The 13,743-nt window shown below is 38.3% G+C and overlaps 1 protein-coding gene across 1 annotated transcript in view; it reads right to left on the bottom strand.

The window, feature by feature from the left end:
- Nucleotides 1-13,743, bottom strand: part of LOC106529447 (uncharacterized) — an 81,560-nt gene that overhangs the window by 2,408 nt on the left and 65,409 nt on the right. The window contains exons 4-9 of the mRNA XM_014024875.1: nt 10,728-10,860; nt 8,543-8,680; nt 7,306-7,423; nt 5,238-5,333; nt 4,880-4,976; nt 1,600-1,651 (exon numbers count right to left, since the gene is read on the bottom strand). Of these exons, the coding sequence (XP_013880329.1) occupies nt 1,600-1,651; nt 4,880-4,976; nt 5,238-5,333; nt 7,306-7,423; nt 8,543-8,680; nt 10,728-10,860 (634 nt within the window). The remainder of the gene's footprint in view (nt 1-1,599; nt 1,652-4,879; nt 4,977-5,237; nt 5,334-7,305; nt 7,424-8,542; nt 8,681-10,727; nt 10,861-13,743) is intronic.

Genomic DNA, 13,743 nt, shown 5'->3' with positions numbered 1-13,743 from the left:
CTTTCACTCTGAAAGGCAGTGGTTGTCTGTCTAATCCGCTCAGATTCAGCTATTGGTACTTAGTGCTAATGTTTACTCACGATACAATGTTTGAGCTATCATTATACTCTGGCTATTTAAAAGTGGAGGAGCCAAAACTACGTTCCATTTTAAGCCTTAATTAAATTTTGAGACAGTTCTTTAGACAATCGATACAGTATCGAGAAACGAAATATCACAATACTTTATTGATATTTTCTTGTACCCTTACACAAAACAACAAATCTATCACCACATTTGTGAATTTTAACTTTAACAAATAGTAAGTTTGGAAAATGGAGAGTTACCGTATGTTACTGAGGTGAATAGAAAAACAGGTTGTGTTTCTAAAACAAACATGACAGTGTTGGTCATTGTGAATAATAAATCACCACCAAAACCAAGGTAAACATCCAGATGCAGGAATAAAGAACATTACGGGTATGTGTGTGTGTGTGTGTGTGTGTGTGTGCGTGCGTGGGGATCAGTGATAATGACCAGCCACGTTAAAAATAGTTACTAAAAAGGATAGTGTACTGTATATACATACATACATACATACATACATACATACATACATACATACATACATACACATACTATGTATATATACAGTATATATATATATATATATATATACATATATATATATAAATGAACTGAGTTCATTCATCATGTTTTGAAAATGATACAAGGGAAACAGAGTATCTTATCGAACGGTTAAAGGAGCACTTTGAGGATCTCCTTAATCCGTCCACCATGTCCATCTTTAAGGAGTTAGACTCTGAGGACACGGGGGAAGATGGGTCCACTGCCCTGGCAGAGGTCATCAAGGTGGTCAAAAGTCTCCTCTGTGGCAGGGCGCCAGGGGAGGATGAGATTCGCTCTGAGATGTTAAAGGCTCTGGATGCCGTAGAGCTGTCATGGTTGACATATCTAAAGTCGCATGGAGGACTGGGACAATGCCTTTGGAGTGGCAGACTGGGGTGCTGGTTCCCATTTTTATAAAAGGGGGCTGGAGAGTGTGTTCTAACTATTGTGGGATCACACTTCTAGCCCTACCGTAGAATAGAATAGAATAGAATAGAATAGAATAGAATAGAATAGAATAGAATAGAAACAGCCTTTATTGTCCTGCGGTGGGGAAATTGATGTGTGACAGAAGCAGCAGATACATCAATCCACAAAACAATATATTGCTATGTGGCATTTCAACTGTAGCAATAATAATAGAATTAAAGTAATAATAATAAAAATTAAAAATAGAATAAAAATAAAAATTACTGTATAAGACTATAAAGATGAAATAAGATAAAAAGAACAAAGAAAAGCAAGATACCGTGCAGAAAAAGAAAAAAAATTACAAGAAAACATTTCAAACAGAAGCTACAGTGCCTGATCCACATTAAAAAATCCCCTCATTGTTTTGAATCAAACCCTATGATTGACTACATTACACTCTAAATATAGTTACCAATCTAAGCATGTTCAGGGCTGCTATCATCACAAAACATTCACTTTGAACAGTTTTTAAATCAGTTCCATTTCTTATTAATCAAGAGAAGCAGCAGTCATACTCACCTAATGAGTAAATCTCTCAGGTTGGCAAACTCACAGTGCGCCACATTTTCAACTGTGAAAGGAAAAAATATGGTTATTTTTGGTTTTAAAATGCTGTCTTTGTGCATACTCAACCTAACAAAATACATGACAAATACTCTTAAACAGACCCCTAGTGCGTCCGTGGAGACACTGCAGGGGGCTCATGAAATTTTTGATTAATTAGATGTTTTTTTTAACTTTTTATTTCATTTCAGCATTATGTTTTTAAACACACATTAACATGAGTCCAGCCAAGTAATAAATGCAGGCATAAAATGAAGTATTTCAATCAGAAATGCATACATTCAGTGAGCACACCAGCTGAACCCGACTATATAGGTCCATGGACCATCTCTTCACCAGTTTGGGGGTCCCAGACTGAAAAACATTGAAGATCCCTACTCTAAAAGGCATTAAAAACTAAAATAAATGTCCGTATTGAAGTCTGGTGTGCACACAGACCCCACAACCCTTTTATTTAACAAGCACCTTGTCAAACTACATATGTGTTTAGTTATCATCTACAGCAATAACCACATTACAAGGTGTGAAAAGCAAATCTCAGTTTATGTGATGCAAACAAAACAGGCACAGAAAATAAAACTGAGGAACTGAAACATCTGTGAAATGCTATTTGAATGCTAAGTGCTGAATGACTAGCTAAAAGCTATTGACCCTTTGCACCTACGTCACCAAGTCACGTGGGGACGCCGTGACAGACGTCAGAAGTGAGGGAGAGAGACAGACAGAATGATGCGATTGTTTTTTGGGTTTTGCCGTGGCTTCTAGCTTTCTCGCTGAAGTCAAGCTAATTTGTGGTAGCAGACCTAGGTGAGCTCATAGACAGCTGTATTTACATAAGTTAACATAGCTGACCAGTAAAATAGACTAGGAAAGTTCTGTCACACACGTCAACCCCTTCAGACGGTTACCTGCATTTTGATCCTCAAAAATCCAATTGAGCTGGCTATTTAATTGTATTTATTTTTTATTTTTTCACATCCTACAGGCTCTGACATGTAAAATAAATTTGAAGCTGAGTTAAATAGTCAAAATAAAAAACAGGAGATAAACCGTATTGCTATGTCCGTCTGCAAAATGAGGAAAAATCCATGTAATTTGTGGACAATCTCTACAACTTATACACTCACCGGCCACTTTATTAGGTACACCTGTCCAACTGCTAGTTAACACTTAATTTCTAATCAGCCAATCACATGGCGGCAACTCAGTGCATTTAGGCATGTAGACATGGTCAAGACAATCTCCTGCAGTTCAAACCGAGCATCAGTATGGGGAAGAAAGGTGATTTGAGTGCCTTTGAACATGGCATGGTTGTTGGTGCCAGAAGGGCTGGTCTGAGTATTTCAGAAACTGCTGATCTACTGGGATTTTCACRCACAACCATCTCTAGGGTTTACAGAGAATGGTCCGAAAAAGAAAAAACATCCAGTGAGCGGCAGTCCTGTGGGCGGAAATGCCTTGTTGATGCCARAGGTCAGAGGAGATTGGGCAGACTGGTTCGAGCTGATAGAAAGGCAACAGTGACTCAAATAACCACCCGTTACAACCAAGGTAGGCAGAAGAGCATCTCTGAACACACAACATGTTGAACTTTGAGGCAGATGGGCTTCAGCAGCAGAAGACCACACCGGGTGCCACTCCTTTCAGCTAAGAACAGGAAACTGAGGCTACAATTTGCACAAGCTCATCGAAATTGGACAAGAGAAGATTGGAAAAACGTTGCCTGGTCTGATTAGTCTCGATTTCTGCTGCGACATTTGGATGGTAGGGTCAGAATTTGGCGTCAACAACATGAAAGCATGGATCCATCCTGCCTTGTATCAACGTTTCAGGCTGGTGGTGGTGGTGTCATGGTGTGGGGAATCTTTTCTTGGCACTCTTTGGGCCCCTTGGTACCAATTGAGCATCGTTGCAACGCCACAGCCTACCTGAGTATTGTTGCTGACCATGTCCATCCCTTTATGACCACAATGTACCCAACATCTGATGGCTACTTTCAGCAGGATAATGCGCCATGTCATAAAGCTGGAATCATCTCAGACTGGTTTCTTGAACATGACAATGAGTTCACTGTACTCAAATGGCCTCCACAGTCACCAGATCTCAATCCAATAGAGCATCTTTGGGATGTGGTGGAACGGGAGATTCTCATCATGGATGTGCAGCCGACAAATCTGCGGCAACTGTGTGATGCCATCATGTCAATATGGACCAAAATCTCTGAGGAATGCTTCCAGCACCTTGTTGAATCTATGCCACGAAGAATTGAGGCAGTTCTGAAGGCAAAAGGGGGTCCAACCCATTACTAGCGTGGTGTACCTAATAAAGTGGCCGGTGAGTGTATATGCTGTCACCAAGATTGATTTCTGTCATCTGTAAAAATGAAAAAGGAAAAAAAAAAACATGTTTTAACCATCCTGAATTGGGCGGATCTGTCCTGAGGAGGTGAGGAGAGTTCACCTGTTCACGTGGTGTCAGTGCATCAGAACCAGAGGAGCTGTTTCTCACAGCTGCCGATCGACAGTCCACTTCTCAGCCGCCCCAGTTGGATCACATGTGACTAATACAGACTTTTTGCACGGAGGATTGTGTGTCTAAGAGTGAGTGTGTGTGTGGATTTGTTTTAGTTTATTGTGAGGACCCACAGTTCACCAAATGTCTGTTTTTCTTGACTAGCTGTGCAGAAGTTTACTCGCGCACACATTGTTTTTGACGACCGTCATGGCGAAGTGGCCGGTTTTCTGAAGCGCGTGACGTCACGTGCAAAGGGTCAATAAGGAAAATGCTAATGGCTAAAAGAAGCAAACTGATGCAAGAACATGCTAGCTAAAAGGTAAAATCAGCACAAGGACAAGCTAAAATGAGCAAAACACTTTAGAAGTAAAAGGACAGATAAAAGCTAAAAACAAAGTTTCTGAAGGAACTAAAATGTTCTTAATATTTATCTACAGGAAATTCATATTCATAAATATTTCAATAAAGATAAATGTTGCAAAACCATAACTAATTGCAACCATCTCCTGAATGAGCAAAAACATGTGCTTGTGTGTGGTAGCTTACAAAAGAATCCTACACAAAAAGGAGATGGTTACTTCAGAGTCCGAAAATAAAAAAGTATCCAGGTTTGTACTGATGCAGCTGTTAGAAGTGTTGGTCTGCCATGCCAAACTTCAGCTCATAATGGATTTCCCGTGGCTTCTAAATCCTAAAACCAGGTGTGAAACTGAAAGCTTACCTTCAATGATTCCCCACTTCGTTTTACGGCCCAGAACCTTGTTTCCATTCACCTGGTGCTCCTTGTCAGTTCCCACCACAGCATAGGGAATGTTTTCCTGGATAAAGAAAATGATAGTTTTTTTTTTCTTTTTAACCTTTGAGTTCAACAGTATCATTTAACTGTGAGCTGTTTATTTTCATCTCTATGGGAACAAAAGTCATTTAAAGTATTTGCTTCTTTTTCATTTAGACGTTGGGTTTCTTAAGTCACATTGAAACAAATGACTCAAACAGCTCAGTGTTTATGAACTTTGCTAAATTCGGACTCATTCTTAAATCTTCTCACTTTAAAAGAATATCAGCTTTGGGATTCATACCCTAATCCTGTCATTGAGGGTGCGCTCTTCTGGGTCCTCATCGTGCTCTCTCTGGGGATAAACACAAATTCCGTTGGCTAGCAAGTCTTGCTTTATCTGCAAAAAGGTCAAACAATAAACAAAGGTCAACGGGTCAGTTTACAGTCAAAGCTGTACAAGTCAGACGATGTCATGAAGGGGTGTGTTGGTGTGCTGCTGCTTTCTTAAACCTGAGACCCATAAAATCAAACGCTCAACCAGACAAATCTTTTTTTTTGTTTTTCACCTTTTCAGGCAATTTGAGTGAAGACAGTGGAGTTAAAAATGTGGTTTACATGATAAAAGGAAAAATATTATGGATGGGATGCAAATAAAAAAGTAATTAAAGACAGTTTAATTAATTCTCTTGATTAATCCCATTTTAATCACATTTTTCTAATAGTAATACTCAACACAATGTGCTAAACTGTTCCAATTCTCACAAATTATAGTTGGATCAAGAATAATCATCCCTGAAGATTAAACCACAAAATATGTTTATTTATTATCTTATATATTTATTTTTAGTACATTCAAAGATTAGTACAAATTCAAGGTTTAAATAAAATTATATTTATAATAATAATGATGATAATGATAAAGCACAATTTAATAAAAATGTTATTATAAAGCTTCAGTTCACTGCAATCTATTACACCAAAGAGTTTTTTTTAACTAGACAGACTTATTTATCAACCCACATTTGGTTTATTGAGTGTACGATGTTTGTAATCAGTTTCAGCGACCACATGCCCACATTTAATAAATGACACCTAGCCTAGATCGGCTATGGTAGTAGGAAAACTCGGTAAAGGCACAATTTACACTCGACTATGTTCCTGCTGCTTCCATCAGGATTTATTTTTTAAATGTCCTGCCCAAAACACAGGGTTCTTCTTGTCCTCTATTGCTTTTACTGTTACACTGAACAAAATAAAGGCCTAATTCAGTCATTATTATGAATGGAGAAAGTCATATTGTTTTACGTTGAGCATATCAGTATTCAACTGGTTCTTATGTTTGTTCATATGATGGTCTGTGTGTCATCTGAAAACAAAACACTGTTTTGAGAAGAACTACAATAATTTTGTTTTGAATGTAAAGTTTCATTCTGCAGGTTTTGCCCTTTGTGTGTGTGATTTTAGATTTGTATGTAGAGTTCTGACAGTATGAAGCATGGCTTCAGAAAATGTGTCTAAACAATCAAGAAAAACTGTAATGAACGTCTTTAGCATTGGGCAGCTAGCAAACTAATTTTATGTGCATTTCCGCCACGTACCGGGCTGGACTGTGAGCAGCAGCAGCATTGGTGTATGGAGGACCAAAACTGACATAATAGATGCAGAAACATAGAAATGGATCAATAAATAAATAAATAAATACACTTAAAATGCACCAATTAATTTAAAAAAGGGAGAACTTTACCTCTTTTTATATTTGAATTGACTTACATATTTATTTTTCCAGCTTAGTTCCAATAAATATTTTAGCATATAAATACAATTTTACTGGTTTTAAAAATATGTTTTATTTTTCTATTTACTTGTACATTTGTTGCTCTTAAACGTTTTTATGTAATATCTTTAATTTGTTTTTCGCCCATAAGTCTTAATTTCCATGTGTTGCTTTTACAGGATCCATGCGCAGCTCTACTGTGCATGCTTGTGCTGCCTCAGTTTAGCCTAAAGTTTAAAGTAAGAAAGTGAGGCAGCACAAGCATGCACAGTAGAGCTGTACATGGATCCTGCTCCTTCCTGTTTGTTGACCAATAGCAGAGGAGCTGACCCAAGAAGCTCCGCCCACATTGTTTGCATAACGAGGCAGAAATGCATACGGTAATGTAAATATAGGAGACAGAGAAACGTAAAAACATAAAACAGTGCATTACAAGGTAAGTAAAGATGAAAAGAATGTTTTTATTACATGTCAACATTAAAAAAGATATCTTAAAATGACCTTAAAGTAAAATAAAGAAAAAGTAAGATTACAGAAACGAATTATAAAAGAAAAACTCACACTGCTAGTGAAAGTGTGTGATCATTTGATTTACCCTGTCTTTGAACTCCTGTCTTTCTTCAACAGTGAGTGTGTCAGCTTTGGCAATAACAGGTAAGATGCTCACTATGTTCCCCAACCTCTTCATGAACTCAATGTCAATAGGGCGTAACCTGGAAACACAATACGTTGTCAATTGATAAAACATAAAACAAAGATATTGTCTTTCTTAATATTTAAAAGCCATGCTGCATTTGTGTACAATGCAGTTTCTTGTGTCTCAATAGGATGTGACTGTTGGATGAGTGTTTGTAACCAGGAATCAACGAGCTGTACAGTCATGTTTTGATGTTTTGTGCAGTCAGTTTTAGAAAATCATGGCCTATTTTTCATGTATTCTAGGCTGCGCAGATTATTTTGTTGCCCATCTCCATTTGCTTTCTACCCCGCCTGGCAGCTGCCCACACATTCATCATTTAGTATGTAGTCACACCAGGAAAGTTCTTTGGTCCACTTGTTTGGTCTGGACCAAACTGCAAACTTTATGTTTCTCCTTTGGTGTGGTTTGCATTCACATTGGGCTTTTTGTAAGTGAACTATAATTTATAAACAAAGTCACGAAGGACAGAAATGACGAGGGCAGGACAGAGCACAGACCCAGAAATAAAGATGGTGCTGTTAATACAACTGACTATTATGAATATGAAGAGCAGCTCAGTCAAAGGTGGTTTTGCAATGATATACTTATTATTTTGGGATGGTGTTGGCAAATGTGTACCGCAACCTAAAGGAGATGAGATGCTCCACGTTGACCCACAACGGCTCATTGTTTGTAGCGTAGTGTTAGCATTAGCAACACTGAAGGGCTAATTGTTACCATGATGCTTAGCGATGGTGGCTCGTTAAGTCCAAAACGGTGCATGTTCCCTGTAGTTGGTTCAGTGTTAAGTGTACGGCACCAGAGTTCATTTGGAAGCAGACCGAGACCACTTCAAAGTGGGTCTTGGTCTGGTTGTTTGTTCCGCACCAGGGTTCACATGAGTGTATTCACATCGAGGGAAACAAACTCTGGTCTGTTTAAACCGGACCAAAGTGTCAGGTGTGAATACACCTTAAAATACTCTCACTGAGCAACAGACACAAGTTTGTGGTCTGAACTGTTTCGCCTACAGTCCAGACCTTCCACCTAATAAAAACATCTGGACTGCTCTAAGACAAAAAGGGAAGTAAAACAACACCCTGACCAAGAAAAGACATTAGTTGGTGAATAACTGTGTTGAGTGAACATTCACCTGTGTCCAGTGGCTGGGAGGAAGTAGATGCAGCAGTGCACTCTGCTGTCAGGTATTCTCCTCTTACGGTTGATCTTCAGCTCCTCTCTCAGGTATTTCTCATACTGCTCATTGACATACTTCACTATGGGCTCCCAGCTGCAGAACAGAGCAACACACACAGGCTACAGAAACACACTGGAGCAACAATGGGATTATTTCAAGATATTATTAGTTTCCTTTATTTCTATTTCAACAGAGCCAAATAAACTGGTGGGTGATGGTGATTTTGTTCCCTCTGTGTGTTAACCTGTGCACATGAACTCACATTGCATTTCTCCAGTTTAGTTCACTTGTTCATTCGGCTTTACTAACAAATGTTAACCTGTTTCAGACCAAAACATTTTTGTTTGGGATCAGTAAAAGAAAAAAAGAGATAAATTACAGGTTCATTCATTTCTAAACCTGAAAACATCACCTCTTGTCNGTGTGTGTGTGTGTGTGTGTGTGTGTGTGTGTGTGTGTGTGTGTGTGTGTGTGTGTGTGTGTACAACTCACCGTGACTGACTGCATGTAGTTTGACTGTTTTTAAAATCTTCTCCTCATACTTGGGTGTGCAGGATTTCCGGCTGACTTTGGACTTGAACAGAGTGTTGACTAGTGTGGATTTTCCCAAACCACTCTGACCTGCAGAAAAAATAAAAATAAAAAATTATCTCTGTGCTTGTATTTTTGTGCCTTTGTTTAAAGAGAATTTAAAAACTTCCATAAATTCCCTATTTTATAACATAAAACTGAGAAATGACTCCTGCGATTTTGTCAAACTGCTTCATAAAATGGTAACAAAAATCACAGCTCAGAACCAATAAAATGTTATTTGAATAGAGCTTTGCAGATGTGTGTGTAAAAGGGTTGGGTTGTGTGTGTGTGTGTGTGTGGGGGGGGGGTGCCTCGACACCCAAACAGAACCCTCCATCCCATCTTGAAGATCATGGCATGTATTAAATTAATAAATATCTGTATGTGTTTGCATGTGACCAAATTACTGTGGCTGGACCAAAGCCACCATTATCATCATCACCCCATGATCTTCCTGGTACTTTTGCTTCTAAAATTTAACACTGTAATAAATATTATGGTGTCTGGAGTGTCATCATTAATGTACAACCACACTGACTTGCATGCATGACCAAACTCCCACTAGCAGAGAGCGCGTGCTGAGGTGTCAGCTCCAGCAGGATGAGTCCTATGGGATCGCACACAGCTCGAGTGTCGCTCTTGGTGTGACTCACCGTTTCTGCTGCTTTAGGTCTTGGAACTAATAATAATAATAATAATAATAATAATAATAATAATAATAAAAAACAGCACTAAACTACAGCTTGATTGGAACAAGTCAAACTCTGAGCTGAAGTAATGTTTCAGAACTGCAACACTGACTTAAACAGGCAAACACAGCTAACGTTATACCTTTACACGGAGCCCGCTAGTGGACATGAGGGGATAATTTTTGTTTTGTGTTACCTCACAATACTTTTTGAGTTCTCACGCAAAAATTTGTTTTAACTGTATTGAATCAGACTTTTATTTTGAAATATCCAGTTACCAAAACAGGCTGCGTCACCACAAATTTGTGGCTGCATAGAATTAAAATTTCTTCATTTTACATACAGTAGTACCTCCATGCGTGGCTGTGATACATTCATTCTGAAGTTGAATTAAACTAGTAGGCTATCTCCAGTATAATGGTGAGTATGTGAATGTGTTAATAAACCAGCAGGCACAACAGTAATAAATAGACTTTGCAAGGGAATGCAAAAAAATTATTAAATTAATTAAATATAATCCCCACATGTCCTCTTGCAGGCTCTGTACCTACATCCCCCACTTACTTCACTCCCAACTGTTTCTGGCTTAAAAAGATTTGACTTCTTTCATCTCAGAGGTGATTTGAATCTACATTAGTTATGTAACCTTAATTGACAAAAGGGTGGCAATATGTAAATTTGCAAAAATGAAACAAAAACAAAAACATAAACAAAAGAGACCTGCTTGTTTTGGTTTACCTTATATGTTTCTTCTAAAGATTATTTCTGACTAAAATGCTAGTTATTTAAAAAAAACAATAAATGAAACAAAGTAAATGATACTTAAGCTAGATCAAGAGGAAATTAATATCCTCTTGTTGGGCTATCCTGCCACTCACCAGTTCTCATTGTTGATCTGATCTCCAAACCCTGGAGTGTCAATCACTGTCAGCTTCATCTTCACCCCTTTTTCCTCAATCACTGAAAATAAAGATAAAAAGATAAAGGTTAGGAGGCAAGGACAGAGATATACTGATCAAATATTTACATCAGCTAATGTTTGGCTTTATGTCAGTGAGCAGCTGAGTTGAAAAAGAAAGAGAGAAAAAAGACATCAAGAGCAGAAAGCATATATTAACCTGGTGAGTCCTGACACATTATCTTTTATCTAAAACTAACATTTTTCATTTGATTTCTAGTTTACAAAAATGTTTTTCACTCTACATCAGCACCGAAAAGTCAGAGTTGGTGTAAGGATGCCTCCAGAAGGTTTTTGAAGGAGAACCAAATGGAGACCACTGATCTCAGGGTGGCACACCAAAACCAGATCATCACAGTATTTCAGGAGTTTTATTATGCTGTTGTCCTATAAAGAAAATAAAAAACCTACAAAATAGAAGTTAGGGATACTTTGGTGTTTTACCTTATTAATAATATTACTGAGAACAGTACAGTCACCAGTCAGCTCACTGAAGCTCATATTTTCTCTTAAAGTCACATCATTAAAATTAGCATTTCTTGATGCATAGCTATGGGATAAGATAACTGTCAGAATCATTGTATGTGTAAGAGTCTAAATTTGTACATGCAAGTCTATAAATGTACATAAATTTGTTTCAACTTTGCCACATTACAAGTACGAATCAAATTTACAAGTACGAATCAAATTTACAAGTACAATTCTTTTACTCGTCAAAATAACAGACATTATGCATGGAACACCGAAAGGATCGACTGCAAACAGTAACTAAGCCAGACCACTAGGGGGACATGACCACTGCCTCATTTGGGACCAGATGAACTCTTTATAAACACAACAATTTGCTGAAGGGAAAAGCATTTGGAGGCTTTTCAGTTTCAGTTTCTTCAGCAAATTGTTGTGTTTATAAAGAGTTCATCTTGTCCCAAATGAGGCAGTGGTCATGTCCCCCTAGTGGTCTGGCTTAGTTACTGTTTGCAATCGATCTTTTTGGTGTTCCATGCATAATGTCTGTTATTTTGACAGGTAAAAGAATTGTACTTGTAAATTTGGTTCGTATTTGTAATGTGGAAAAGTTGTAACNGTGTGTGTGTGTGTGTGTGTGTGTGTGTGTGTGTGTACTTGTTTTTGTTACCTATTTAGGGCCGTTTCCAGTACACACACCTACCTTGTCAAGACCAGTAGTGCTAATGGGGACCAAAGACCGGTCCTAATATGGTGGAACTCCATTTTTGGGTTGGGGTTTGGGTTTAGGACCAAGGTATGAATTGAGTTTAGGTTAGTTTTAGGGTCAGGTAGGTACCTGTGAGGTTAGCCTTAGGGTTTGTGGTCAGGGTTAGGCTGTAGAAATTACTGGAAATGAATCGAAGTCAATGTACGGTCCTAATAAGTATAGTAATACAAACGTGTGTGTGTGTGTGTGTGTGTGTGTGTGTGTGTGTGTGTGTGTGTGTGTGTGTGTGTGTGTGTGTGTGTGTGTAGCAGGAAAGAGTATGCAGGACCAGCTCTCTAAACCACTTCCTCACAGAATCGTTCTTCCTTTTTGAAAGTATGAAACCAAACATATAGAGTAAGAGTTACTGCTGCAACATACCAACAAAAACATGAACACACATACAGCTCCACTCAAACCCTTTCAGCACTTTTCATATTTAATATATGTACTTGTAAAAATGGAGATAAAACTCAATATTGGTGGTTTTCGAACTGAGAAAAATCATTTCTTAATATTTTTGTAGGTAGCGATGGTACAGATGGCAAAACATTTGTCAGTAGACTTAGGTCGTATTCACACCTGATAGTCCGATATACTCGATTGGGGACCAAAACTGCAAAATTTGTTTACATTTTCAGCTGATGCTGTTTGAACAACCTGTTCCCTCCCTCGCCTGTGGTGGCGCTGCACCAAGAACCAGTGAAGGAATCAACACAAAAACCACAGAAGACGACGGAGTGCAATTTCCTTCTTCACAAAATGTAAACAAACATGGAGTGACGTCAGATTTTAGTGGTTGTAGGATTTATTTTTTTGTTTTTTGGCAAATGTGTCGAACAACCACTCTTCAACAATGGACTCTGCATGGGAGGAAGATGAGGCGGAATCACAGATTATTTTGTTTTCCACACAAGGCTACAGACAGCTCCATGTGAGGTAGCGTACACCGAGAATCCACCTTCACAGCTGTGATGTTCAGCTTATTTAGACATTGAGCGAGGTACTTAGTTATGAGTAACTTTATTACTATTATTACTTAGAATGCCCTGCGTTATAGTCCACTTCCTGCTTTTGGAGCAGTCTCCGATCCGCCTGGCGTTCACACATTCAATTGAACCGCACCAGAGTTCACTTTAACCAAAGCGAGACCTAGGTTTGGAGGCTGACTAGAGTTTGCTTTTTTGGTCCACATCATAGCTCGATTACACGTTCACACCTCCGCAAATGAACCAAACTTTCTAGGCAAATGAACTAGAGTTCGAAAAAGAGGACTAACAGGGCTGGTGTGAATACACCCTTAAATTTCACTTAAAACAATATGTTGTTTACCAGCAAGTATGTGATAGACAAAAAAATGTGGGAATAAATGTTTTGTTTCTTTCACAAAGATATTGTTAAATCAAAAAGAAAAAAAATTGTATAGGTCTTCTGGACGGGTTCTTCTCTAATGAAACGTTTCGTCTCTCCTCCAAGAGACTTCTTCAGTCTGAGAGGCAAAATTCAGGCTTTTAAGCCCTGCCTCCATGTGACTGATACTCACATCACATGGCTATCGTTGACACCTAATTAACACTTATTGTTAACAGGGGGTGGAGTTGAAGAAATTTATAGTTATTGTTTAGTACTGATATTACAAACAACACCAGAGTAGTAGGGTTTCCTTATTTTATAATACTTTTATGTTTGTTATATGACGTGTTAATTAAATAAGGTAGATAAA

Source organism: Austrofundulus limnaeus, unplaced genomic scaffold (assembly GCF_001266775.1).
Source record: "Austrofundulus limnaeus strain Quisiro unplaced genomic scaffold, Austrofundulus_limnaeus-1.0 Scaffold444, whole genome shotgun sequence".
In the NCBI taxonomy this organism is placed as follows: domain Eukaryota; kingdom Metazoa; phylum Chordata; class Actinopteri; order Cyprinodontiformes; family Rivulidae; genus Austrofundulus; species Austrofundulus limnaeus.
The sequence above is the reverse complement of the archived record's forward strand: the minus strand, read 5'-3'. Positions and strand labels throughout refer to the sequence as shown.